The sequence below is a fragment of the Monopterus albus genome, unplaced genomic scaffold (assembly GCF_001952655.1).
Source record: "Monopterus albus unplaced genomic scaffold, M_albus_1.0 scaffold3.1, whole genome shotgun sequence".
NCBI classification, from domain to species: domain Eukaryota; kingdom Metazoa; phylum Chordata; class Actinopteri; order Synbranchiformes; family Synbranchidae; genus Monopterus; species Monopterus albus.
In genome coordinates this window covers 8,269,000-8,296,269 of record NW_018127883.1, presented here as the reverse complement: position 1 = coordinate 8,296,269, position 27,270 = coordinate 8,269,000, and the positions used below count along the sequence as shown (strand labels likewise).

The 27,270-nt window shown below is 39.8% G+C and overlaps 1 protein-coding gene across 1 annotated transcript in view; it reads right to left on the bottom strand.

The window, feature by feature from the left end:
* dntt (deoxynucleotidyltransferase, terminal) overlaps positions 1-27,270 on the bottom strand; it is a 101,401-nt gene that overhangs the window by 39,124 nt on the left and 35,007 nt on the right. The window contains exons 9-12 of the mRNA XM_020601464.1: positions 25,199-25,246; positions 19,268-19,319; positions 7,713-7,961; positions 7,285-7,368 (exon numbers count right to left, since the gene is read on the bottom strand). Of these exons, the coding sequence (XP_020457120.1) occupies positions 7,285-7,368; positions 7,713-7,961; positions 19,268-19,319; positions 25,199-25,246 (433 nt within the window). The remainder of the gene's footprint in view (positions 1-7,284; positions 7,369-7,712; positions 7,962-19,267; positions 19,320-25,198; positions 25,247-27,270) is intronic.

The window sequence follows — 27,270 nt, the reverse complement described above, 5'->3', positions numbered from 1 at the left end:
TGGACCCATGTTTGGTGTATGAACCTTAAGTCATTGTTTCTCAGTGTGACAGTTGTCAAGCCACCCTCTCACAGAGATACAAGGAGTCCCCCGGAGCCTGTCCTTAATTGGGAAGAGCTCATTAATTTGAGTATAGCCCGCTAATCTTTTTTTAAGCATTTTATAATAAGACAGAGACTACCTTGCATCCGTTGAGAGTCTCTCTGAAGCACACAAGATTAAAGTCCTCTAAATGAATGCTTTTGGTCCTTAGCTGAGATGTGTCCCCTTTAATCAGACATCACTCCTCTCGCCCCCTTGTTTCTCTGACACCAGTCACACAGGCATTGCCAAATCTCTCCAAAATCACAAGCCAGTTAGAACATATACAGCAGCAAGCAATGACAAAGGAGGGGATGCTCCTCTCCCACCCAGGCCAGAGCAAACAGAGGGGACAGTCGGCCTTGTGTGAAGGTGGTGACAGGACAGAGGCCGAGACAGTTAATTGATCATCATTATGTTAATTGCGGCTGTGATATGGAGCAGTGCATGATAAACGGGTCACACAGTTGTTTGATTCTGTCTGAGCGTACCCCCTTAAGCCTTCTGCTGACCTTGAGACTAGCCTGGGAAGTGATGGCACCTCCTAAGTGTATAAATAGTAAGGCCAGTTTCACTGTACTGTTCAGATCTCCAACAGTCTGATCATTTTGGACCGTAAATCTCTTGCAGCCACATTTCCTCCCTCTTCTCACTTTATACAACCTTCTTTTCTTCAGTGGGTTGATGTATCTCTTACTTGTTTGTGTGTAATTTTGTGTGCACGGATGGCTCCACGGTCAGCAAGCCTGGCTCTGTCCCTGCATTTGAATAAACACCATCTGAGTTGGCTGCTTGTGTATAATATCTGTCAGAAAGCTGCCACGCAGTGATCCCGAGGACTCTGACCTCTGTTCCCAGGGGAACCACTGATGGGACAGCAATGGTGACAGGGTGTCTTCCCTGTCGATCTGTTCGCTGATACTCCTTACACTCTTGTCCCGCTCGTCTCACAACTCAAACGGCTTGCCTTAGCCCTGTGCATTGGAAATGAGATGAGGCTGCCTTACAGGATACAATGAATAGTTGCGAGGAGAGCAAAAACACAAGCTTCAGAGACTCCTGTCACAAAGACTGATAGTTCCCTGGAATTTTTGTTGTCATCTTGTCAGTACTATAAACTTTTCCCCACAGAATAATTGAGTCCTTCAGCTGAAAAGTCATGTCAATCTTTATAAGGTTTACATTCAGGCACTTGTGCTTTCAGAAGAGTATCTCACTGTTTGATAGCTGTAAATCAGCAAATTGTCTGGATAAAAGAAGGCTGCGGCTGTGCTATTCTGGCTGATGCACCACATACAGACTACCTGGAATTAATTAAGTCATTGATAAAAACATTTCAAATAAACTTGCATGTGTTTAGACTTCTGTTAGCTATATCCTAATCAAACTGTATGGTATTTAAATCTGACCTGTCACTGTTGACATCACCTGTTTCAGATGGATTCATCATTTCATTGTTTTACTTAATTACTGGCCCTAAAATGCAACAGTCCCAATTCTTTTTGGAATGTGTTGCAGGCATCAGAATTGAAGTGAGTGTTTATTTTGAACAAAGAATAAAATTGATGGGGTACTGTCAGGTCCGCTCGGCGCGACCCGCCTCTCTTCCGCCTTTCTCTCCTCTGTTTTCTCGACCTGCCTTTCTCTTCTCTGTTCTCTCGACCTGCCTCTCTTCTGCCTTTCTCTCCTCTGTTCTCTTGACCTGCCTTTCTTCCACCTTTCTCTCCTCTGCTCTCTCGACCTGCGGGCTCGGCGCCTCAGCTGTTGCACATGTAATAATCAGTGACTCGTTTGCATGTGGCACACAGCTGACGTGCATTTCCTGAATCACCTTCCTCCTTACTTAAACCCCTGGTAGACGTTCCGCCGTCGCTGGAGCATTACATTACGTAACTACCGTACCTAAAGTAACTACTGTAACGTGCATACCTTGTAACAGCCCTTTTTTCGTGGTGTGTATAAGATGTATTTTTTTTCCACGCTGACAGTTCCTGTGCTGTGGACCGCTTTGTTTGTTTTTTGTCCATGAGGTTAGCCAGACATTACTTTTTGTTATCCATGCTGACAGTTCCTGTGCTGTGGATTTCCATTTTCGTTCGCATATCCTCCTAGTTCAGTTTGTCTATTCTCCATTAAACCTCCTTATTTTTTTACTAACACCTGGGTCAGCAGTCCTGAGTCCTACCATAGTTCTCCCTCACCCTCCTGGTGAGGGAGACTAACCATAACAGTATCACATCAAATACTGTACTGTTGTATAGTTTTTAATATAATACAGGACACAAATGATTTTTACATCAGTATTTTCAGTTTTAATTTTAATTTTACATATCATGCCAATTTTTTCTGTTTTAGGGATGTATAATTTCAAATTTATGGCCCACAGAGCTATCTGATATAACATACACCTTACATGAGCAGTGCAAAGTGATAGTGGCACACACTGACTTTGATGCAGTCAGTAATGCCTGTAATATCATAAGATGTGCAGGGTATTTATCATTTATCATGAGCTGCATTCATGTGTTATTTTGTGGGCTAAATAAGTGTCAGATTAGTGATACTCAAGGACCATCTGGAGCGTACTTCCTAAGCATAGCACTGGTCATGGTGTGGAAAGTTGGTATGGGAGGTGTTTATGAGAAAGAGGCGGCTGGACTGAATGAGCTACAGAGGCGGTATTCAAAGCCAGTGTGTGTGCCGCTGTCACTCACTTCAAGTTGCGCTCATGTTACAAGGACAAAATGCAGTATGTCAAAATAACAAAAGAACAATTTTACATTTTAAGGTGAAAGTGTCTTGTAAAACGAGTAAAGTATGGTGTTATGACGAGAAACGTTTCTCATTATAACGAAATAGCATTTTTTCTTTCTCATGGTGGTAGCAATACGCTGCCTAGGCGGTTCTTATGTGTACAATAGTCCTGCTACCGCAGCCCGTCCTCATTATCAGGGCATCAAACTAGGGTAGGTTTGGTCAAATGTGCTTATGCTGAAGTGGGAGAATCGGCGCAGTTGAGACCATGTGTATGCTAATTAGACTGCGCAGTGCAATTTCCATGCAGACCACCACTTATGGCTGTCGCAGGTGTATTTGCAATTTACCTGACAAGCGTGTAGGCCAGGAAGCACGAGGTCAGGTACACCAGATGCATTTTAATGTCCACACCAACTTAAAATTAACCCTTAAATCTACAACTGATCTGCTGGAATTCAATCAGAATAATTTATTACATATCATAAAGAATAAATAAGATAAATAAACTACTTCTCAGTATGTGGCTATTGTGCAGCCAGAAGTGATCTGCAGTCAGTGTTTCGAAATCCAAACCCACCTTAAAAAATTACACATTTACAACTAGTAAAAGTGGCTCACCCTGCAGACGTCTCGATTAATCCTGTTACATAGCATTTAAAGTCAGCCCGACCTCGCTCCTGTCACTGTTAAGTTAGTTTTTTCAAAGAACAGGTTTCACACAGACAACTTCGTTTCTACTATGGCGATAATCATTGTATCTGTTTTTGCATATGGTGATGTGATCAGCATTTTAATCTACAGTAGGGTGACGTGTGTGCGTCCATGACTCTGTCACCAGTTCACCATTTGTCCTTCATTAGACACTGTTGGTAGGTCCAAGACCTGACCCAGTCATCTCACCATCACAGTTTGGCCCTTGTCAGTCACTCAGATCCTTACACTTGCCCATTTTTCCTGTTTCCAACACATCAATTTTGGGGACTAAATGCTCACTTGCTGCCTAATATACCCCACACAATGACAGGTGCGCACATTTTAGGCTGCGCATAAAAGTTCACTGCATCACTGATCACTAAATTTGCAAACATTGTTGAACACATCCATATGTGTCTTGTTCCTGGAGTTTAGTCACTAGTTTAGCACTGCAATTAATCATTTAATCATTTATGAATATTTTTGACAATTAAGACAATTAATGTCAACTGACTAATCAGCTCAGCACTTTAGGAATTTTTGTGTAATGTTTACTGACATATTGAAAATAAAATAACAGCTTACATGACTCAGCATTGGCATTTTTAGTCTCTTACCATTTCAGTTTGTTACAATTGAGCATTGGTAAACTACAAAATACCACAGGATGGTTGCATAAAATTGCCTTTTAAACAAAGCCTTCACCTTTTATTTTTTTATCACCCTAATTCACCTAACTTTCACAGTTTTTCAGACATGGTGGAAACACAAACACAGATGGCTAAAATAAACTTTTATCCCCTGATTTAATTTCTGAGTATAGGGTCTGAGGGTCTGTTTCATGGAAAAGGTGCTAAAGATTTTGCATGGAGTGCATCTCACCGTCTGACAACTACAGTATAAATCATGTCATGACAGTCATGTGGATAAAAGAACGATGAGGTTTTGCAGCTTCAAATGACAAAACATATGACTTCTAATACTTAAGTTTCCTGGGATATAAAACAAATCTGCATTTGAAGCTTTACATTTGAAAAGCAAGAATGTGGACTTCTGCTTAATAAATTGCAAATGATTAATAAATAATAAAAATTGTTGGCAAACTAATTGTCTGTCAATACACTAATTGACTTGGCACTGAGTAAAAATTTTTGTGTAATGATGCCCCTATGCAGAAAAATAGTTTCACTGACACAAGTCAAACAGTACAATTCACCCCTACCTTTAAGCTAATCAAACTCAAAATGATTTTCAGATGCAGTAAATTACTTCTCTGCGTGGTTAAAAATAGGCTTTCTCATGTGCCACAACTGAAGGTCTGAGTTTCTCATAAATTATGTGACAGCACATCTAAACATAGCAAAACCTCTGTGTGCGACTTTCACCCATTAGATGAAAATACACCTACCCACTGTTTATCCCTCCTGAAGCCAATTAAGTACACCAAGGTGTTCCTAAAACTTAATTAGCTCTAGCACTGTAAGCAAGCAAAGAGTTAATTGGTTATCAAAAATAAATGACTAACACTGTTAAATGATTTTCTCGCCTTTACTGTGTGCTTAAGGTACCATGTGATTTATTTAATTTAAAAATGTGTAAATGAACCCTGCACTCTCTAGTGCAATTACCTTTACATTAACAAGCTTTTGCTTTCATATTTGTGTTTTTCTAAACATTAAGATTTGTTTTTTTTCCCCCTCAACTTGCTCTGATGTATTCATGTACATGGTGGAACACTGCACTGTATCCAACCCGACCTCCCACTAAGCACTGGATTATAATTAAAAATAATCTCGCTCCGGTGTTAACTTTCTGCTCGCTCACAGTGGAAAAGAATATTGCATAGAATAATTTTAAATAACGTGTCTAAGTTTTCTCATGCTGTGGCTTTCAAATATGCAGGCCCTAATCCCTCCAATAACCTTTGAGGACCAGAGATTTGTAATTCACTATCTGGAATCAAAAGCACACTCAGAAGGTCGATGCGACAAATGTCACCTGATGGTTATAAACTCACTGATGACTTTTGTGCTCACTGCTGGCGAATTGTCACGCTCTTTCTTACACTCTGCTTCTATGACTATTTATGTTTGTATATACAGTGTATATAGTAGTAGAGTAAATGCAATTTTAATGCATTACTTTACTATATTAGTATTACTTTAATTAGGCCCTGCAGGAATTTACAGAAGAAAGTCCAGGTCAGCGATTCTTGGTGTCATGAGCTTTGAATGGTAATGTACAGTACTACTATCAAGCCACTGCTACCAGTTGCAGCTGACAGTTCAGTGATGACTGGGGTAGCTGAGCTAACATTACTGCTAGAATGTGTCAATTAAATAAAGATGGGGTTTTGCTAGCAAGTTAATCTCCTAGCATGTTTTCTGACTGATGCCAAGGTATTATATGAGAAATAGCCTACTCAATTTGTACATGCCATGATTGGAATGACTGCAGCATTACTATCATGATACTTGGAAAGTGTTATTCCGCTTATACAAATGGCCTCTTCCCAACATGAACATCGTGTATATGGCTCTTTTAATGCCTCTTTTAGGTTACAGTGGATATATTTCAGCACAAAGTGATATTATTTTCCTTTTGTTATAATGAGCTGTGTTCTTTTCATTATCTGAACAAAGCGAGAGTGGAAATCTTTCACCAGAAAATGGTCAACACAGTAAAAATCTATTGAAAACTGTAACTATGCAATTCAAGTAATTAAAACATTTTCAACATACACAAAGGATATCATGTTAGAATGAGGTTGGCTAGCTGTAAATCTTTTTTCTCTCAAAACTGTTTCAGGTGAACTTTGATACTTGGTTGTTAAAGCTAAAAAAGAGGAAACAACTGTGAAAACACTGGAAGTAAATGAAAGGGAACATTTAATTGATTTGACTATGCAAACCCTCTTTTTTTGTACCCGATCAATGTAAAAATTAGCTATTCCTAGCAACTGCTACTATGGCTATTGAATGGCTGGGGCAGAACAAACTAGTAACAAACTAGTTAACATTAAGACAATGTAAGGATCAATGAAAGTAATAGCAATTCAGTCTGATCATTAAAGTGCCATAAGGATACACTAGGACTTGTCACTGCGCTGATTATTAATTGCCTAATGGTCCGAGGGTGCTCACCAGCACAGTGTGACCAAGGCTTTAAATCAGTGTGCAAAATGAAATCCTGCTTTTCCCCCCTAAACTGTTGTAAGTTCTCTCTGTCAGGAAACTATCTCACACTTAAAGGAAGTGGCAAATTAAATAATAAAAGAGAAACACAATCTGCAGTACCTTCCCAAACAAATCCATACCTTTCTCTTCCCTCGTTCCAGTTTAATATAAACACAGTTTAAGACCTATTCAACTCAAAATTCAATCTAATTCTACGTGTACTTTCATCAAAATCTGCCAAAACTTTGAATAAATACTCTATTTCCAGCATGCATGGTCAACTTTATATTATTTGCATTTTTTGGCATTAATTTGCAGCTTTTAGAACATACTGAGCGTACAAGTGGGTAGCAGAAATTGGGGTAATGCTGTGGAAGTGGTTTTTGACATTTCTGTGAATGTCTTGGAAGAGAAAACACCTTTAAATCACCTTTAAAGCCTAAAGCACATAATTATTTGAATCTAAAAATATATACATTTTGCAGCTTGAGTCATCAGTTTTACAGAATAAATCTCTGCTGCCTTTTGCATATTATTAGCTAAGTGAGATTTAAGTGTATTCCACTGGGTACAGTACCTTGGCTTTGTCGTAAAGGGCATGGTTGTCCAAAAGCATCCGTCGCTCCATTCGAGCGAACCTCCTCAGGTCCCTCTCAAACTGCTGTAAAAGCAATTGATAGTGTTTTACTTGTCTGTCTTTATGGTACTGAAATGAAATAGTGATCCCTGAATTCATGTGTTATTTTTGGAGGACTTTCTACATTTTTAAGTCATTAGCCAGCAGAGGGTTTGGATATCAGTCATTAGTGATATTTTATTTTTATAAGTTTGTTAACTTGCATGTGATGCATTAATTTTTAATATCTTTCTTCTTTTGATATGATTTAGTTATCTGAAATATGTCTCCTTAGACTCAAAATCAAATCAAATCAAAATAAAGTCTACCTAGAACTTAACCTGGATGTTGTTCTTGTGCCCAAACAAAATCTCAAAAATCCTTCATACCCTGGAGCCAGTCCATCCCAGAAGAGCAAAGGCATAACGATCCATAGGTGGTGACACCAAGTCCACGCGCACCGCCCTCCAGTCCCTGCTGTCCCCCTCACCACTGTTGAGACCTCCTTCCACTTGACTTCTTTCCAGGCGCAAGATCAGGAAACACTTTGCAAAGTGGTCCATGGCTTCAAACCTGTAGGTGGGAAGCTTGTGCATATCAAAGGTGGAAGCCTGGTATTCACTGTAGAGCAGAATACCCTGGTAGAGAGAAAAAATAAAGTATTGCAGTAAAAATAAGTGCAGAAATTGATCACTGATGTTTAGATCTTTTTCTTTATAAAATGCTTTCTTTGTATGTAGCACACACTAATCTCTTAAGAGATTATCTATAACAATTAAAACACTTTACAATAGCTGACTGGAATATTTATAGAATACATATAAGTCAATATCAAATGCAATGCAATTCATGCCACTAAAATAATGAAAAGCTTTATAGGTCTTGGCAAGTGACTTTAAGGAGGCCAGCCTTTCTCTCATGCTCAAGCAAAGACCCAGGGGCTTTAACAGCAAAAACCCAGCCACCTTTCTTCTTCAGCCCAGACTTCAGAGCAGCCAAAGAGAGCTCAATCTGAGGATCAGAGCCTGCACAGTGCACACTGGATCAGCGAAGGTTAAAAGTAATGAAGAATAATCTGTAGGCAGGGCACTGATCAGAAGTAAATCTTGTTAGGTAAGCATTGTATTAATTGCAAAACTGAGGTCTAATTTATTAAATTTTACTATTACAATAATTAAGAGGAGATCCTATAACAACCTGCATGTTTATCTCTATCACTGACTGGTAGAAACTATTTAGTTTTTAATTTGTATTTAAAATAAAATAGATTCAATTACTGAATGACTTTATATGCTTTAAACTTGGAGATGTTATTCATTAAGGGACCAACAGACTCAGTTTGTCCAGGCAATCAAAACAACTTCTCTGTTGTAACAGATGAGCTGTAGAAAGTTTGGTACCATTCAGTTTTACATATCAGTCCAAAAATGGTTTTCATTAACATATTTAAGTAGAAAGGTTTTACTGGAATAATATTGTCTGTGTAGTAATGATGCAAATTTGTCTGACCTAAAATTGAGCCTTCATTTAAGGTACAATGAAAACTATTTGTGTGCAGACAGAAAGACACCAGACCGTTGTGTTGAAGCCCATCACAGAGCAACTCCCTGTTTCTGGATTAATTTTAAGATTATTTAAATCCTCAGCAGAGTGATGCGGTGCTGCTGTCAAAAACCTGACTGCAATTTTTACAAAATGTTATTGCTTTCCATGAGGACAATGACTTTCTTTAAAAACATATTCTTCATAATCATGGAGATAAAAGGTGGCTTATACATGCCTGGAGGTATTGAAAATGGTTGAGTCAAGGTTAAGTATGTATTTTTAAAAAAGGCAAACTACAGTATATGCTACCAGTGAAGAGAATTTTCTGAGGATGAGAAGAGTGGTGGCTACTGTGATCTGTGGTACATTAATGTTTTATTTATTTATTTATTATTTTGAGTTTAACTTAGAATAACTTTTGTGAGAAAGATAACTTTTTGTGACACAAAAATATATGACCTCCTCAACATTAGCTCCGTGGTAAAATTTTACCTTTATATACTTTGCACCAAAAGTTTGACACATTTTTATAAGTCTCTGCAGGCAACAATGCTTGTGCAAATCTCAATTAACATTATACTGTAGTATCTAATGATAATACTTAAAATCACAAACATAAATAGGTCGCAGTCAAATGGCATGCTGATAAAAAAAAAAAGAAAGAAAAAAAGAACTGCGGCAACAAGAGAAATAAAATACTAAAATATACATATATTCTGAGAAAAATAAAACATTGTTTTGGGGAACATTTCCTCATAGCACCTTTAGCACACTCATGTGCCACCAATTTTATATTTTCACATTTTTAAAAATTGAAATGTGCAGCCTGAGATGTTGCTACTTGAATTAGAATACAGTAATAACATTTAATAAGTGATTAAATCAAGATCAGAGTCAACTTGATTGGAGAAATTAAACTAAGGTAGCCACAGGGTTTCTGGGTGTATTTTGCCAGAGTGGTAAAAAATTGGATGGGTGATCCAACAGAGCTACAAGCCTCCAGTCAGCCATCTCCAGTCCCCAGTAAAAGATTCCACTCCTTAGATAATGGAAATCTCTGCCAAGTAAGATGTCACTGTGTTGAAGAGCAAAAAGCTGAGAGGGCCACTGATGAGAAACAAAGCCCACAGTGCAGAGAACAGTGAAATGGAGTGCGTGCAACAGAGTGAGAAAAGCCTTCAACCTGTAAGAGAAAGAAGTAGATGGACTAGTACTGTGGGTAGCCTGAAAGACAGAAAAGCAAAGTGAGGGAAGAGAGTCTGTGAATTGATTACCTCTGGGACTCACCCTGGCTGATTATGCTTCTCCATGGATGTAGGACTGTTAAGGCGATTAAGATTACAAATAGTCAATTTAATTCCAGTGACCAGCATAATTGTTGGAATACCACTCTCCACTCACCAGCCATGAATCTGCCACACTCTCCTTAAAGAGCAATAACTGGGGAGGCAAGTGTGGCACGCAGCCCCTCTGTCTATCCAACTGATGACTTAGGTTAATCACAAAGCATTAAACACCTTGTCAGCATAGCCCGAATTGCCTACTAAACAGTCCCAGCTGAGCGTGGAACTGCACAAGTTATCAGACAAGGACAATGCTTCCCAGAGGCCACGGAGAAGAGATAGCAAGATATCCAAGGTAGAGATGGTGAAAACCTTGAGTGGAACACTGGGAGCAGATCTCACAAAAGATCACCAGCCCTCTCCTCACCTTTCCTTCTCAAATCACCTTCAGGAGAGGGAATCAATTGTCATGCAATTACAGGTAAAATTTCTTGATATCACCCCCTGCTGCAGCTCGCCCGCTGCAATTACAGATAACCATTCACCTTCCAATAATAGGCAGGGACAGGGATTCATAAAGTTCCCTTTATGTTCAGTAATAGCTTAGCTAGAGGCAGTGACAGCTCCCACCTAGATAATGAGGCCAGAATGACAGCATAAAAGCACTTAAACACTGACTAATCTGAAATTAAAATCCCCTGGAGCCACACTTGAGACAAGTTGTGGTAGAAGGTCTGCAACCCATCTCATGTGTAAGGCCGCAAATGTAGGTCACTCCTTATTCCAGCAGATACTTCGGTCCCTCCTGGCACTACATCTCTTCAGCCTTGAATCATATTGATGCCTTCAGAGAAAAGTATTAATGAGTTATGGTAACAGCTGCACAGACCATTAAGTAGCTGAATATGGATGCCCTTCCTTCAGTGAGGTTTGAGGCACTTCAGCCTACACACATACAGTATAGTCACACTGCTTTCTCTCACTCTTGCTTTTTGTTTGACACACAAACACAAACACACACACAAACAAATCCACCATTAAAACAGGATGTCATGAAGTTCCCCGTCTCAGCATCACCCAGGGCTGTTTAGCCCAGTAGCGCTCTGTAATCATCTCCCACTCTGCAGGTAATGTCAGTGAGCATCTGAGAGTAAGCTTCTTCCACCAGAACTGTTTACAGAGGGAATTACAGAGGAGGACAGCAGGAAGATAATCATTCCCCAAAGCTTTGCCAGTGAGCACTGAAAAAAAAAAGTTGTGACTCTGGAAATTGTGATATAAAAGCAAAGGTTTTTTCTTCATTTAATTATTTACTCTGGGCTTTTTTCTTCAGAGAGTGGCACGAGCGGTCACAGCAGCCACCTGCATCCAGAGAACTAGCGCAATGTTAACAGGGATGCGAGGCACTCTGATCTCATCTCTCCTTTTCTCTGACTCAGAGAAAGAGATTTCAAAATGTGTCTTCAAATCACAGATAAGTGTGTGTTAGCAAGGACTGTTTGAACTGAGCTTGGACTTTGATTCACAGCTTAAAATGCAGCAGTTTGTGTGCCTATGTGTGACTGTGTGCTTGTCCATCAGTATTTCTTGAAGACTTTGATGTGTGTGTGTGTGTGTGTCCTCTCTCTCTGTGTAAAAGTAGCCATTACTACTCAGATTTTATTTGGAGCTCAAACTGCATATGTGAGTGCAAAATAATCTCAGCTGTATGGGCAGCTGTCTGCATCACTTATTCAACCAAAGGGAAAACTCTCTGATCCCTAACTACATCAACTCAGACCAAATGCAGAACAATAAAGCCTGAGCTGAATTGCATTATAATGGCAGAAAAGCACAGAGAGCTCAGTCTTCAGATAGCAGCACTTATACAGTATTTAGAGACAGTGATGATGGATGGATCGAGGATGAAACATGGCCCTTTCCAGCTCTCCATTGCTATTATCAGGGCCAAGCTGAATCTCATCTGTCTGCCACAGAAGCTGGTGGCTGACCTTGCCTCTGTCCCCAAATTATGCTTGGAGAATATCAGCAGGAGGAAGGGGGGAGAGAGAAAAAATGATGAACCCATTTTTACAAGGACGTTACTGGATAGATGTATTTTTAACTCCCTGCAGGCTGAAGACGGGTGCTGAATGGTGCAGGAGCTGCCCATGATGTTAGGCCTGAGTGAAGGCACATGTGTCCCCAGGGGCTCGATTGCAGATGACAAGGTTAGTGGACTTAGAGCGAACCTCTGCTACCTCCACTTAATCACTGTCTCTTGTGTCCTGGTCCCTGCAGGCCAGTCCCCTCTCCATCCCTATTCCATCCAGCCTGCTGAGAGGAAAGCTCCCGGTCATATCACACTGTCCCTTCTTAGACACCCAAAGCCTTTTTAACACCTACCCTACCCGTCTAATTCACTGTCTCACATCTCTTCTACCTCTTTACACATTCACACATACTTTCACACTTTCACCTCGCTCCCTCTACCTATAGTGAAAGCAAGTGGTGAGAGCTGAACACGAGAACATACAGTAAGTAGAAAGTAATTATTGTCAAGATGGACCTCTGAAGGAGTGGAGGCATGTGAAGGTGTGGATGGAAGAGGGGTGGAGAGTGAGGGGATTTATTTTTAAACTCAGCCATGACAAAAAGAAGCTGAAAAAGCTGGCCGCGAGGCTATACAGTGTTGTGGGGTCTCGCTCTTCATCAAACTCATGAGCCCCTTTAACTACACATTAATCTGAGGGAGTAGATGACAGAGTCCTTCCACATCCTCTCTTTTGGCTTTGGAGATCCGGTTTTGCTTTTGTGTCATTATGTTCAGTGGAAAATCAACTACCATACAGTATAACATAAAGTATTCTATTTGTACAAGTGTGTTTAATTCTAGACCCACTGGGACCACTAGGGTCGGCAAAGCAAGGGTCACATGATCCATGGGGTTAGCTGAGCTAGCAAGCTAATCTGTGGAAATGTTCACTGTTAGCCTCATGACACACCAAGCTAACGGTCGGCCATCGGCCGCTGTCCGGCCATCGGTGAGCATCTGTCACCCTTGTCTTTTTAATGTATCCCACACTGTTGGCTCAAGTTGGACCCTGTTGGCGGCTTTTCAGCCAGTTCAGCTTGGTGAATCAGGGGCAGACTCAGTCAACCAGAGTGACCACTCTGATTGACTGTTGAGTTTAGCAAATCAATGCACAAGAAGAGAATAGTTCAGGAGATCACCTTCAGCCTGTTGCTGTAGTATCAATAATTTTACCCATTTTGTGTGATTTCTACTTGTTTTGCACCTCCACACCTCCTTTCTTCTTTCATAACCTGTCAGGGGGGCAGGTACAGGTGGACCCAATATACAGACACACACACTGGGAGTGGAACATAAAAGGAGTTTATTAAATATTCTAGGACAGGTAACTGGGAGAAGAGAGGGGACAGACAAAGGCAGGCAGACTGCGTGGAGCTAACAGGAGGCAAGCGGAGGACCAGGGAGTGCAGAGCTGGAGGGTGCAGCACTAGAGAGTGCAGAGCTGGAAATTGCAGAGGCAGGGAACTGAGAGCTGGAGACTGCAAAGCCCTGGAATGGAGAGCTGGAGCATCAGATAGCATGTCGGGGAGCAGGTGAGTGTCAACAAACCAACTAGTGGGGAATAAACGGGAAGAGGGCGTATATGTACGGGAGAGTCCGGGGGTAAATGAGCAGCAGGTGGATGCAATGATGAGTGATTGCGCTGGTGTAGTGGGATGGCAGGGAGAAACAGGGAATTCGGGGAGAAAACAATGAAAAAACAGGAAGCAAGGCCCACAAACCATAACATAACCAAAAGACCAAGAACAGAGAACGTGCTCATATTTCCTCTGTATAGCTCTTCTTCTTTCCCCTTCTGAATGACAAATACAGATAACCACCAGCTGCTGGTAGGGGGAGTTATTTCTCTCACACAGGCGCAGGACATACTGTATGTGCTAGTTGGCCACTGACTGTAGTCTTTGCAGTGTGTTCTAGTGCCACTTTTTCAACTTGACTGGACTGGTCCAGACAAAGTAATAAAGTTACTGCTTTGTTGCAAACAAATAAAGGTCACAGAAAAAAAGAAATTTGATAAACAAGCTTTATTCCTTTTTGCCTTTGCTATACAGCCTTTACGCATTTTTCAAAGACTGTTGCATTTTTAGCCAACTACTGTTACTATAACATGGCCACCAAAAAATTTCCTCCTGACAATGTCCTGTTGTCTTCTACACACACCTCTCCTTAATGTAGTTATCTTCATGCTCAGTTTGAATTTATATCTTTATACAATAGTCATATGTCACATTAAGGTAGTTATTGCTTGCTGTGCATGTGATCACGCCTCCTCTTCACAGGGCTGAACATAATCTTTCATAGTCTAATTTCAGTTTAAGAAATCTCTGACACTTTTAACTAAGACAAACAGCCCTGGTTTCAGCTTTGAGTCCACTCATTTGCAGATAACAGACTGTAACAGGGAGTGAATTGAATAAACATTGTGTCAACTTCAGGTGTAAGTACACCGCATCATTATCTGCTGCAGTAAATTGCAATAACAATTGTTAGTTATTTCCAACTGTGCTTCAAAATGTCTACTACAAAAAGCTGTAAAACACTATAAATTTGATTTATGCTAGTAATGTACATAAAATAAAATAAAAAAACAGGGAAAACTATAAATGGGTCTGTTTTTAAAGTGCACAATCACAGCTAACATAAAATGTGGCAACAGAGTTCATGCTCTTGTTAATGGTGGATTAATAAAATTCTACTTGGCTCGTGCTAGCTTCCTCAAAGGTCTTCAAGGTTAATAAATATGCGACAGACATTTGCAACAAAAGGGAGTGTGAAATTTTTCAGCATTAAAGTGCATGTTGCGTAAGAGAAAAGACTCAGATACGGCTCCTTTCCAGCCTGCTGCTCTTCGAGAAAACAACCATTACTACTTATATTTTAATTAAAACATGCTACTGCTTTACTTTAGATTCATGTCTACCACTTGTCTGGTAATCAGTGTTTGTATAACTGAACTTGGAGAAGTTGCAATTTCCTCCTTTTTTCTGCTTGTACTCAACAAATTTTTTACACATTTTTTTCCTGTTGTTTAAATGCATAACGTGCTGTTATTGAAATTTCCATTCTCTTATAAGTTTGTCAAAAAGGCTGGATGAGGCAAAAGCAGTACAGTGTGTTTAAATATGATCACACTGAAATTTTGTTTGCATAGTTGCAATTAAGACCTCAGTTTAATGTTAGTGTGTTTACATGAACCGAGCTTTAATCTAATTCTTCTCCAGCACATTGATAACTGTCCTATTATTGTGATATTCACAGCACATAATTGTCATTATTTGAGCATTTGCCATAATTAAACCATTCTGTGTATGTAAACATAGCCTGCCATTAACATTGTCTGTGTTTTATATATTCTCATGTTTACTCAGTTCTCATTTTCTACTTGCTTTCTCTCTGCTTTGATGAGCTATCTGTCACTCTTCCACATTCATCCCCTCCTTTTTCTCTCCTCCCACCCACCTTTCTGTTTTGTCCATTTGCCATTAAAGATTCCATTTTCCATGAAGGGGTCTCCAGTGCTGACCTTGGTCCTTGGCAACACTGCTATAAGTTCCAAATGTAACCTTCTAGTGAGTGCACTATTTTTCTATTACCTGATTTACTCACCTTTTTCCAGTCTATTTCCATTAAAAGACCACCCGTCTCTTTAAGTTTTACAAAAAAGCTGCTGTAAGCCTCCAAGGACAAAGTTCTAAATGATCGATAATTGACCAACTCTTATAATGCCTTATCATTAAACACACTGCATACACCGTGATCGAAGTTCAGGCAAGAGGTATTGTAAATTCTTTATAATTTGCTCTACAATGATAATGAATAGAAGACTGATTTTTGGATTTATGAGGTTTTTATCATATCAAATAGTGTTAGCATTTTCAAATCACATGCTGATTGCCAGGAAAGTATGAGATATATTGACAGCAGGTTTTTCCACCTTTTGTCATTTATTTGATAATATAGCACACTGTAAAAGTGTCTCTCCTTTTCAGTTAAGTTTAATTTGGTGCTTTCCATAGTTGTTAACTGACTTTGTGTTTAAGCACATACAAATGAAACAGCTGTGCCTGCTAATGGTAAGTTTTGTGTGTACTCTGCCATATGAAGTAAAAAAAAAAAAAATTGTTGTAAGTCAGATGAGCAAATTAAACAGTCAAAAAACAGTAAGAAAAAGAGACTTCAGCAACTGTGATGGAGTTACTAATATCAGGCCGTGTTTTAGTCACACAAGCCCAACATGTGCAAAGCAATAGGTTCTGGTACAAGCACACTGTTTTCAGTTCATGTAGGTGCAAGAGAACTGGCTGAGGTGGAGTATAAAATGGAGGGTGTAGTAATTAACACATATACTCTCAGCCAGTCGCATCACTGGTCTTATCACTCTGAAACAGCTGTGCCAATCATGGTGCTGCATGGAAATACGCTTCCCCTTGAAATCATATTTATACAGAGCAGCATGATCTGAACACACAGCACCTCAAATCTGCAACCAGAGGCAGATGGTGTGGGTTTTTATTTACTTTACTTTTATTTACTTATTTACTACAATGATGGTAGAAATAATAAAAAATGTTTAAGTCCTGTATATGACTACATAAATGTTATACAGCAGCATTGTACTTCTTAGACTTATCAACATCTGTGTTAATAAATTTGCAGCCTTCAGATGGCTGCAGGATTTTAACTGCACAATAAGTTTTTCATACAGTGTAAAGCAGCTCTGGACATCAAGTACTGTTAAGAATCACATACTAATTTATAGATTAATGTAGAATGTTTGACATTTCTGCTTTAACCACATGCAGATTTAATCATATCTGTTGGTTGGAGAGTGGTTCATTGTTTGCATCATAAGCCACTGTACCGGAGTCAGATTCCTTGTGTGTTGAACATACTTGGTCAGTAAAGCTACTTCAGATTCTGATTAAGCCTTTTTCCATCATGGTTGCTCAAGCGCTCAAAGTATTTAGGTTTGTCCTTGATGCTAAAATCACCAAAGTGGCAGCAAGGTGACATTTGTTCTGAGACACCTACTCTCACTGCAAAGGAAGACCCAATTACCACTAAAACACAGTGTGAAGTGTTACACTTGTAATGAGAGCACGTCCCGAGGAATCAGTGAAAGACTAGTTATTCTCAAGACTAGATCTTTGATTGTTTTACCTTACTTATTGTGCTCAACCCCTGTATTCTGCATGTTTTGCCTTCACTTCTTCAAAGAGCAAGTTAAAACCCAATTTGAGCTTCAGGCTCAAACTATACATATAATTTTAGCCAAAAAAGTGGATTTAGTGTTAAATTACTTATTAAATAAACAACAAATCTGCCAACCAATATGCCCCATTTTTTCGTTTCTCCCTTCCCTGTCATAAGAATCATAGGGGCATCTCATTAAACATACGTACATTGCACTACCAAGCTTTACAGACCTTTGTCATGGAAACATCTATAAATACAATGACTAGTTAGCAGACTAGCGGGCAGCAAACTATTGGAATGCCATCATTTTGGAAACTGTTATAAATATGTTACAATTCTAAAATTGTCACAATTTCATTACATTTTACCACACAAACTACTAGATTGGGTTTGGGGGGGGGGGGAGTACTTTGTTAGGTTTAGGCACAAAAAAACAAAAAACTACTTGGTCACATTTAGGGAAAAAAAACAAACAAAAAAACACACACCTTGTAACATTTAAGAACAAAACCTCTTGAAAAACACAAGCCACACACTAGAATTGAAATCAGCTATCTTGAGGGGAAGTCCTGTGTTGTGTGTACCCAGCCTTCCTCCCCAACCTCCTAATGTAGACATTGTGCTGCTACATAATGTCACGTATTGCTCTTCCTCAATGTGGGGAAGACTAAAGAGATTGTTATGGACTTCAGTAGAAAACCTCTAAAGCATCCACCACTGACCATTGACAATGCTGTAGTGGAGTGAGCAGTACCAAATTCTTGGGTGGGTGACCCCGGGCGGCATCACTGTGTGGTACGGAGGCTGTACTGCCTCCTGCAACACTTGGTGAATGCAAGATCATCGGCGCCCCTCTGCCTTCCCTTACGGACATCTTTAACACCCGCCTCACCCACAGAGCCATCAGCATTACTGATGACACCTCCCACCCCGCACACTCCCACTTCAGACTCCTGCCTTCAGGGAGAAAATATCGGAGTCTTCAGGCCCACTGCACCAGACTTACAAACAGTTTCATCCACCACGCTGTGAGGATGCTGAATACTGTCCATTACCCCCCACCCCACCCCTGGACCGTAACCCAAAACAGAACATAAAAAGACTACCTCTGCTGTTTGCACAAACGGATAGTACTACAATCTGCAGGTCACAGGAACAAAGTTGACTGGTCAACTGGTGAGAATGACCTGGGGATTGCAGATCTCAAGTAGAGGGAAGAAAACCAGAGGATGTAGATAAGGGCAAGGTGACGAAGGGGCTTCAGGGGCCTTGAGAAAGGTGAACCTCCAAGTTTTCAATCCACCGGGACACTGAGGAACCATGGGCAGGTAATCTAAATTGACAGAATTCAGCACTGGGATGGCATAATAGAAATCAGGTAATACCATGGAGGTAAGAATAACTGTATTTAGCTTGCAAAGAACACTGGGTGCAGGAGTGTGGGTCTCCAAGGAGAGGAGGGAGCAGGTGAGTACTGGTAAGTGGTGTGATTTAGTAAGAGAGTCTGGGGAAGGAAGGAAGTTCTTTCCCGGAGAGAATAAACAAGGGGCAAGGAGTTGCTGTAGCTGGCGTCGGACAAGGGCAAAGAGTGTCGCCTCACTTGATGAATGCTGAGGATTGGAGTAGCAGTGGAGAGGCTTGTTTCAGGTACAGAACAGGAATGAGGAGTGACGTCTCACACAAAGAGTGTAGCAGGCAGGTAGTAGCAATAGAGGGGGCTCACTTCTACTATAGACCAAAGCTGTGTGTAAATCTTATAAATTGTAGAAAAAACACTAAACGATTCACAAAAGATGGCTCCACATGCTCACTACTTCCTTAAGTGCAAAGAAAAGAATACACTTACTTGGTGTCTCAGTCTATCAATAACACAGGGTATCAGATTCTCCTCCTTCCCCGTGAAGAGGGAGGGTGGCAGACAGAGCTATTAAAAATACAGGCCAAGCTAATGGCACTGACCTTTTTTCATTATTCAAACAAGTACTACATTAAGTGTAAATGCTAAGTTTTTGCTTTGTCACAGCTTTCATTTTCATGAGAATCATCATTTTCTACTTGGATCAGTGTCATAAAGCAGACCCACATGAAGCCTGACTGGGCTTAAATGATGCAGTGTCTTTGTCAGCACAACTGCATGCAAGGAGTGTTTCAGTACTGTTAACGTTTGTCAGGCAATTATCAGTCAGAAACAGAAATGATAAAATGCTTAGCAGAGAACCCTCGAATGTGCACAAGATACAGGATGTACACAAAAAGCATATCAAAGCTTCAAACTGGAATCAGCCCACTCAAATTACCCCTGTTACTGATGCCTCCCTTTCTGACTGGCTGATTGTTTATTTCACACATAGTTGATTCAAAATATCACTTGGTTAAAGGAGGTTTATGATTTCAGGATTGAGAGTTGTTTTCAGTTTTGATTCTCTCGTGTCTTCACTGAAAATCTCTTTGAGAACAATACTGTCAGAGTGTAAGGCAAAGTGAAATGTTAATTAATTCCAAGTGGTTATCAAAATACTATTTTAAATTTCAAATGTTTAGCCCTGTGTGAATAACCACACCTATTCATTTTGGGAGACTGTGAGAGTATAAGAATCACTGGTGTAACATGGTGTAAATTTATAAGCTAACCTGTTCTTGTTTGTATACGAGTTGCACATTTAACTTTTTTCTCCTCTGCCACAGCAGACATTGTTCCAGAGAAAGATTGTTTGTAGACAGTTATGATACAGAAAGTGAATAGCACTTCTTGAAACATTAGCAGCTAGCTTGGTAACTGACAGCAATGTTTGGAAAAAATATGCTTTTGTATAATATTGGTGAATTTTTCTTGGGAAAAATAGGCTACTCAGTAACTTCACTGTTAGACAGTATTGTCACCTAAATCACTCATCATTATGGACAGACTAGAAACCTCATGAACATTAATTATTTTGTATGTTGGAAGCAGCATCAGGCAAGAGAAGGAGAGCAAGTTGGTGAGGGTAAAATGTAAACCAGTAAGTACAATATCAACATAAAGCATAAAATGTGAAAACAAAACAAAAACTTTGCCAACTACTGTACTCTGCACATAGTCACTATGTCACCAAACTTCATTAGTAAACAACTACACTACCAGTCAAACGTTTGGACACACTTTCCCATTTCAGTTCAGTGTGAAAGTGTCTCCAAAGTTTTGACTGGTAGTGTCCATTCAGCCCACAAGGCAGAAATCCTTGATCTTGCTAATGAACTTTTAGTTGCAAACATGCCATTAACTTGTGTGGTCTTACAATTCTGTATACTCCCCTTGGCCTTCACTAAACCTCTAAAATAAAGCAGCTAAGTTTAATTTTAATCCTCAAATCTATTTTGCATGAAGAAACAACCTCATCATTCATCACAGAGTCTGTGAATGTCTAGGTTTTCCCTCCTCAGTGTGCAGTATTTCATCAATATATAATCAGCGGGCACCACTTGTTTATTAGAATACAAGTTTATTTTTTATACTGCTAAAGGTACCTGCATAGGTGTAAAATGGTTTTAGTAAGACAGTATTCATAAAAGTTAAAGCAGCAGAAAGGACTTCTGAATGCATTTTATTGAAGGGAAACAAGCAGACAAACAGTATTTATAATAACAACAGCCTGACTATAAATGCAACTACAATATCTACCAATCTTTTGGCAAACACATTTGACCTAATTAGCACATGTGGGACAATAGGACAGTGTGTGAGCATGAACTTTGCAGATATATTTTTTACACGTTGAGCACATAGTGTTTGTTTTACAGTCCTTTTTGGTTGGACAGAATTGGCATCTCCTGGTCTTGCCTGCCCCAGCTGCAACCTCACATGGAACAGAAGAAGTACATTCAGCACTCTGAACAGCTTTCACAAGTGCTGCAGAGGCTGCTGTGTGAGGGAGATGCTCTCTTCTTTGAATTTGGGGGTTACAAATGACTTTCCCAGCTGCTCCAGGAACACCCTCCCCTTGTTCTGCTTGTCAGGCATCCAGGCAGAGCAAATCTGGCTCCAAATCACAAAGGCATTGTATGATGACACATCAATGATGTTATAGATGATGACCAAGGGCCAGCGCGCAGTCATTTTCCTGCAGCTGTAAGTTCCAATCACCTTGTCCATGTTGTCCACACCTTTGTTGCAGCTTTAGTCCCAAATGATAGCTGGCTTTTTATCCTCATGATCACTGATCTCTGCTGTTTTGTGCAGTGTGCTCAGGAGGACCACATTCTTGTTCTTCTTGCAGGTCTTGACTCATGGTTATCAAACCATAACATTCTTGAAAAAGTGTGAAAGACCTTCATTGACATTGTGGCACGGAAAATCGCTCTTCCACTCTCTGCATCCCAGAGACTAGATGTAGCCTCACCTCGGGACCTATACACACCAGCTAGGATTAGCAACCCTATGTAGGCACACAGGTCAGTTTCATCCATGATTTTCCACTTGTCTCCATATTTCTGGAAACCATGTAGATTGGTCAGTTCCAGGATGATTTTTTTCGATGGCTGGGGTAATGAACATGATAAATGTTAAGACAATGTCCTGGGTATGGGAAACAGCATATCTTGTTGGGCCTGGGGTCATCTTCATTTTCTGCTGCCATCCTGCCCTGGTTGCCATATGGTAAAAGAAGACCATGATATTTTGCTCTTCTTTGACAAAAAGGTTTCTTTGTCAGCTTGGGGGATTTCTTCTCCATCTGAAGATGAGGAATCATTCTCTGGATTGTGCTCTTCCCCATCTTCTTCTTCAGATACCTCCTCCTCTTCCAAATCAGTGTTTTCTTCTTCTTGCAAGACACCTAAAGTAATCAGATCTGCAACTTGCACTGAAAAGAGCACTCATGACTTTGGCAAAAAGACAATTAGGGTGCTGCAATTTACAGCACCTATATATAAGCATTCCCTATTAGCATATAATGCTTTCAAGACATGTTTATTTTATGTGAAATTCTTTTTATTTTGTCTGAGCTTGAGTCATGCATGGGGACATGGAGGGAAGATGAGAAAGAGATCAATCAGTAGCACATAATCTTAGTTTCTTATTGTGTGTGTAGGTGTGCCAGTGTGTGTCTGTGATGTGTCTCTAGTCTTTGTGGTGTATAAATGGTTTTATAGCTGGCAGGTCAAAATTGACCCCTAAGACAATCTTTGTACCCTAGGTGTGTAAAGCCTTCATGAAAATATGAAAAGAAATAAATAATTCATTTTTTTCTAATGTTGGGGTCATTTTAGGAAAAGTCATCAAATTTCAAGTAAAAAAACATCATTTAGGGTTTTTTTCTGCTGTTAAAATGGTCACCAGTTTTGACCCTTAACAGAACACAAGGGTGTTAAAGCAAAGGGTAGCAATAATTTTAATATTTACTTTTAATGTCTGCAGATTGGTCTCTGTTGTGCCCAGATTGCACATATGTCAACACAACACAATTACAAAAGCGGGCCACATCCATGAGCTGGTGTCTGAGAAATTGTAGACTAGTAAAAGCTTTTTGACCTATACACCATTTTATGTTTCCTACTAAAGCCTCAATAATTCAAATGATAAAAGAAAAACTCCCATAATGTGTATTTCTGATTCAAACCGTAGTGAAATGTTGAAAAGTAACAGTGGATTTCTGTGATCGAAGTTTCCCACTAAAATGGCCTTGTATGGCAGGTTTTTCATCACCCATGAAAGTAAGAGCAATGCAGACTCAAACACAGAGCAAACACAAACCTCTTGTACTGAAGTTCCCCCTCAAATGAACACAAACTTCCCTACTGCCAGGTCTAGCCAGTGCTACCTGCCAAAGAGCCAGGCATAATTTCAAACTGGTCATTAGCTAACACCTACTCACACACATGCTCTCACAAACCTTTTGATAGGCAAAATCATACAGGATAACCCCTAGTTTCACAGCTAAGAAAAAAGTATAGCAAATGTTGGGGGCAATACAGCTTCAAAGAAGCCACAACGCTCCATGTTGAATCCCTTCCTTGCCACAAAGGAGCGATGAGGGAAAGGAACATTAAAGGAACAGAGAGAGGCCATGAATTGTTTGTAGGAAAGCTTCAAAGGTCACCATGGCTAATTCAGAGAGCAAGGAAGTATTAGAAAACTGCCATTAGAGCTCCACAAGGCCTGATAATGTTAATGGTTGTGACAGAAAGCATGTATTCCTGTGGCATTAACAGAATGAGCACCTAGCTTGCAGGCTCACTCAGCAGATGCTGCTTTAGTCATTTAAAATGCACACTGACTCTATATGCTATTCTCTTTTTAGAAAAAATAGAAATAGGAGTCCTCACTTTTATCCTTTGTTTATATTCAGTGGTATCTGTGTAGGCCTCTATGTGAGAAGTTGACAAGTCTTTAATTCAGTGACTAGTTGGACACAGCTATTTGAAAAATATATTAAGATTTTCCAGATCTGCTGAATGAGCAGCTTTCCTCCAAACCCTTTCAGAACTCTTAATTGGCAAAGCTAAGATTCCACACTTCCAGCTTGTGGAGGTGTTTAGTGAATGTGACTCTAGAGCAATATATAAAAGTGTTCCATGAACAGCAAGAAGGTCAAAGAATCATCAGTTAAAAAAAACAACCAGATTTTCTCAAAGCACGGTTGTGTGTGCAGGGCTAACAAATGAACTAGTGGTTATTAGAGGAGAAGACACTGTGGCCGTAGACTTCCTTACTCTAAAAAAAACAAGATGCTTCCTCTAATTCAACCCTAGTCAGCTGAAAAATAGATGACATAACATTAGGTGCATTTTCTTTGTTTTTTTTCTTTTACTTCTTTCATGGTGCACCTTCAGAATCGTTTAAATTTAGCATTATTAATCCGCTCCTGCTCAGCGGGCGATAAGACTGTGAAGATCTGGCTGACAATATTAGCTCTGATGTACTGTTAACAGGCTGTAGCACCACCAGTGCTTCTTTAAATTAAATGCAACACAGAGCAGAGCAGTAGCTCTGTAAACACCTGGCATGAATTTATCCAGTCTACTCTTATTGTGTAAAGAAAAATGTTAAATTATTAAGTGTTTCTGCACAAAGCCCATAAAATATAAATGGTTATTTACAAATTTGTGTCAAAGGCAGGGCGACATATATGAATAATACAGAAATGGAAAGTGTTGCCATGGCTGGAAATTTCACAGGACACATTCATCTGCAGGAAGGGCAGAGTTCAGCTCTAGTTAGAAGTAACTGGTCAGAGAGGAGAAACAGCTACAGCTGAAGCCATGCATCCTTTCACCTTCTGTCTCCCTTGATATCTAAGTTTCTTGCTAACACAGAGAAACAAGGTGATAATTAGGAAGATACAGAAAGAAGAAAATGCAGTAAGTGTGAGGTGTACGTGGGTTAGATCTCATTATCAAACAGCTTGTTTTTCTTTTTCCCCTCCCAGCTGATAATAGAGTTGATCTAAACAATGATGACACTCTGAAATGAACTGGATAGGATTGCTCATCTCAGTTGCTGATCAAGGGAAACGATGTAGCTGGTTTGAGGATTTGAGAGCAGACACCATCAACCCCCACCCCATCAGTGAGTCATATTACAAACAATCTGATGTTAAAAAAGATCCACAATGGGGACTTTCCAGCTTGACACTGAAATAAATACAGTGCTCTGCTGACTCTGAGTGAGCCTTTCACACACAGTGGTGCTAGAAGTGATATTTAAGTCTAATCTATTTTAACTCCCCCCCCCCCCCCCCCCCTGCCACAAACAAACCCACTTTAAGACTTGTCATCTGCCTTCCACAGCTGTCCTTTCAATAAGGCTAATGTCAGTGGCATCAACGATTCTTTGCCATGCTGTTTCCCTCTGAAGTGGGTGACAGCTGGAGTTTACTGGAGCACGGTGCTTAATACTGTGAGACGTCTGGGAGCAAAGTTGTTTCTCTGTGTATGTTGTCCACAAATGAAAGATTTGGGGTGTATCTATTTAAAGAGGTATATAGTATGTGTTTTTCCATTTTTGACAAGGGCTATCGGCATGGAAAGATGAAGCTAATAAAAACTACATGATGGTGGAAATTAAACATAATTAAATCAAGCTTTTACAGGACTTTAGAAGAGGACATTTTCAAATGTGTCACACTGAAGAGAATTAGAGGGTTATTAGTGGGGCTGCTGACATCTTTGAGAACATATGTACTATTTTGGCGTAATAGGCCTTATAAGGCCTCCAGCTGTGTTTAAACCACATCTGGAGAATCTGCCTTTCAGAAAGATAAAGGTAAATTACCGACTTACTGACTGATAATGTACAAACCATCATTCTTCAATTATAGCTCCGCATGATTCCAATTAGGTCTCACGTAATACTCCCTAAGCCTGCACCAGATATGAGATGGAGTACAAGTGTGCTTCATCTCTGTGAGTTTGCCATAAAGGTTCTCTCATAGGCCCCTTTATGCTTTGCAGCAGACTCCTAGCCCATAAATCTTGTACTGTTCTTCCCTTTTATTCTTGATGTTAACTATCCATGATGCTCTAATCACTTCCTCATCTTTTACTGCATTTTCCCCTTGAGAAGTGGTTATTTCCATAATAGCATATCAATCCAGCTGTCATTTAGCCTTTTAAAATGTAAAGAGATATTGGACTTTTTTTTGTGCTGTTTGATAGTATCCATCTTTACTTCCATCCATCTTTAATTGTGGACCTACAACCACTGAGACTACTGTAGTTAAATATACACCACAGTCCAATAAAATGAGACTAGGCAGTTTTTGAAAGGCGAAAACCCAGTCTTCTTACAAATGAAAAGTTAATTTCATAGGCAGTTAATGGCACATTTGATACACTACAGCCTTACTTGACCAGTAGCTTACAGTGGCTGTAATATTAGCTAATGTGAACTTTAGGTAAATAGTGGTGTAAAATGCACAATACTGAGTCAGTTTGGTGACTTTATAGCTGTGTCCCAATGTGTTTTGTGAGGTAACAAATTAATTAACACATAACACATTACAGAAGTAGTTATAATTGTCCAGTAATTATAATTGTAGTTATAATTTGATGTTCAATACTTACAGTGCAGTTATCAACAAAACTAATATCTCAACAAACTGAAGGTTGGTTTGTTTGCAGTTTTGTCATGAGTGTGATGGAGATTGGTCACTTGACAGAGTGGTCCAGTAGCTAAATCATACTTTAGCAGAGGGACTGGAGGTGAGAGAGGGCAGTTCTACCAAAAATGGAGAAACACAACTACTAGAAAATCCACATTTATTATATTTTTGTGTTCTTAGCCTCCTGCTAACTTTAACTGCTTTCACCCCCTAGACAGTTTGTGAAGGGATTGAGATGTTAGTAAACTTCCAGAACACTGCTTTTTAAACTGCCATGTCATGTTTTGTAATTCTATGTTAAATACAGAATATGTGCTTTGTGAATTTTGAGAATTTGGAGTCATTTGAAGACTGTAGGAGCTGGGTTAAGTGACACAATTAAGTAAAACAATGAGTAATACAGTTTATTCCCCTAACATAGGGTGTTAGGTATAGAGCAGCTTCTCATAGCTGGATGGTGGCTAAACACCTCTATAGGAACACTACAGAAAACCTAAACATAGATTCTCTTTTTTAATTAGCTATTGTAAAACTCCTCCTCTTGTGTAAGCCTTTGCTAATGTAGTGGTTAAAAACAATAAAGTTACAAGTTAAAATGTAATATGTAATAGAATTGTGACTGGGCCAATATACAGGCCTAGGCAACTCAGACCGTAGTAACTTTTAGATCCATGGTAAAAAACCACTTAGCCCCAGACAAAGCATCCAAAAACTCCTCAATCCGAGGGAGGGGAAAGGCATCCTTCCTGGTCTTGCGATTCAGCTGCCAGGA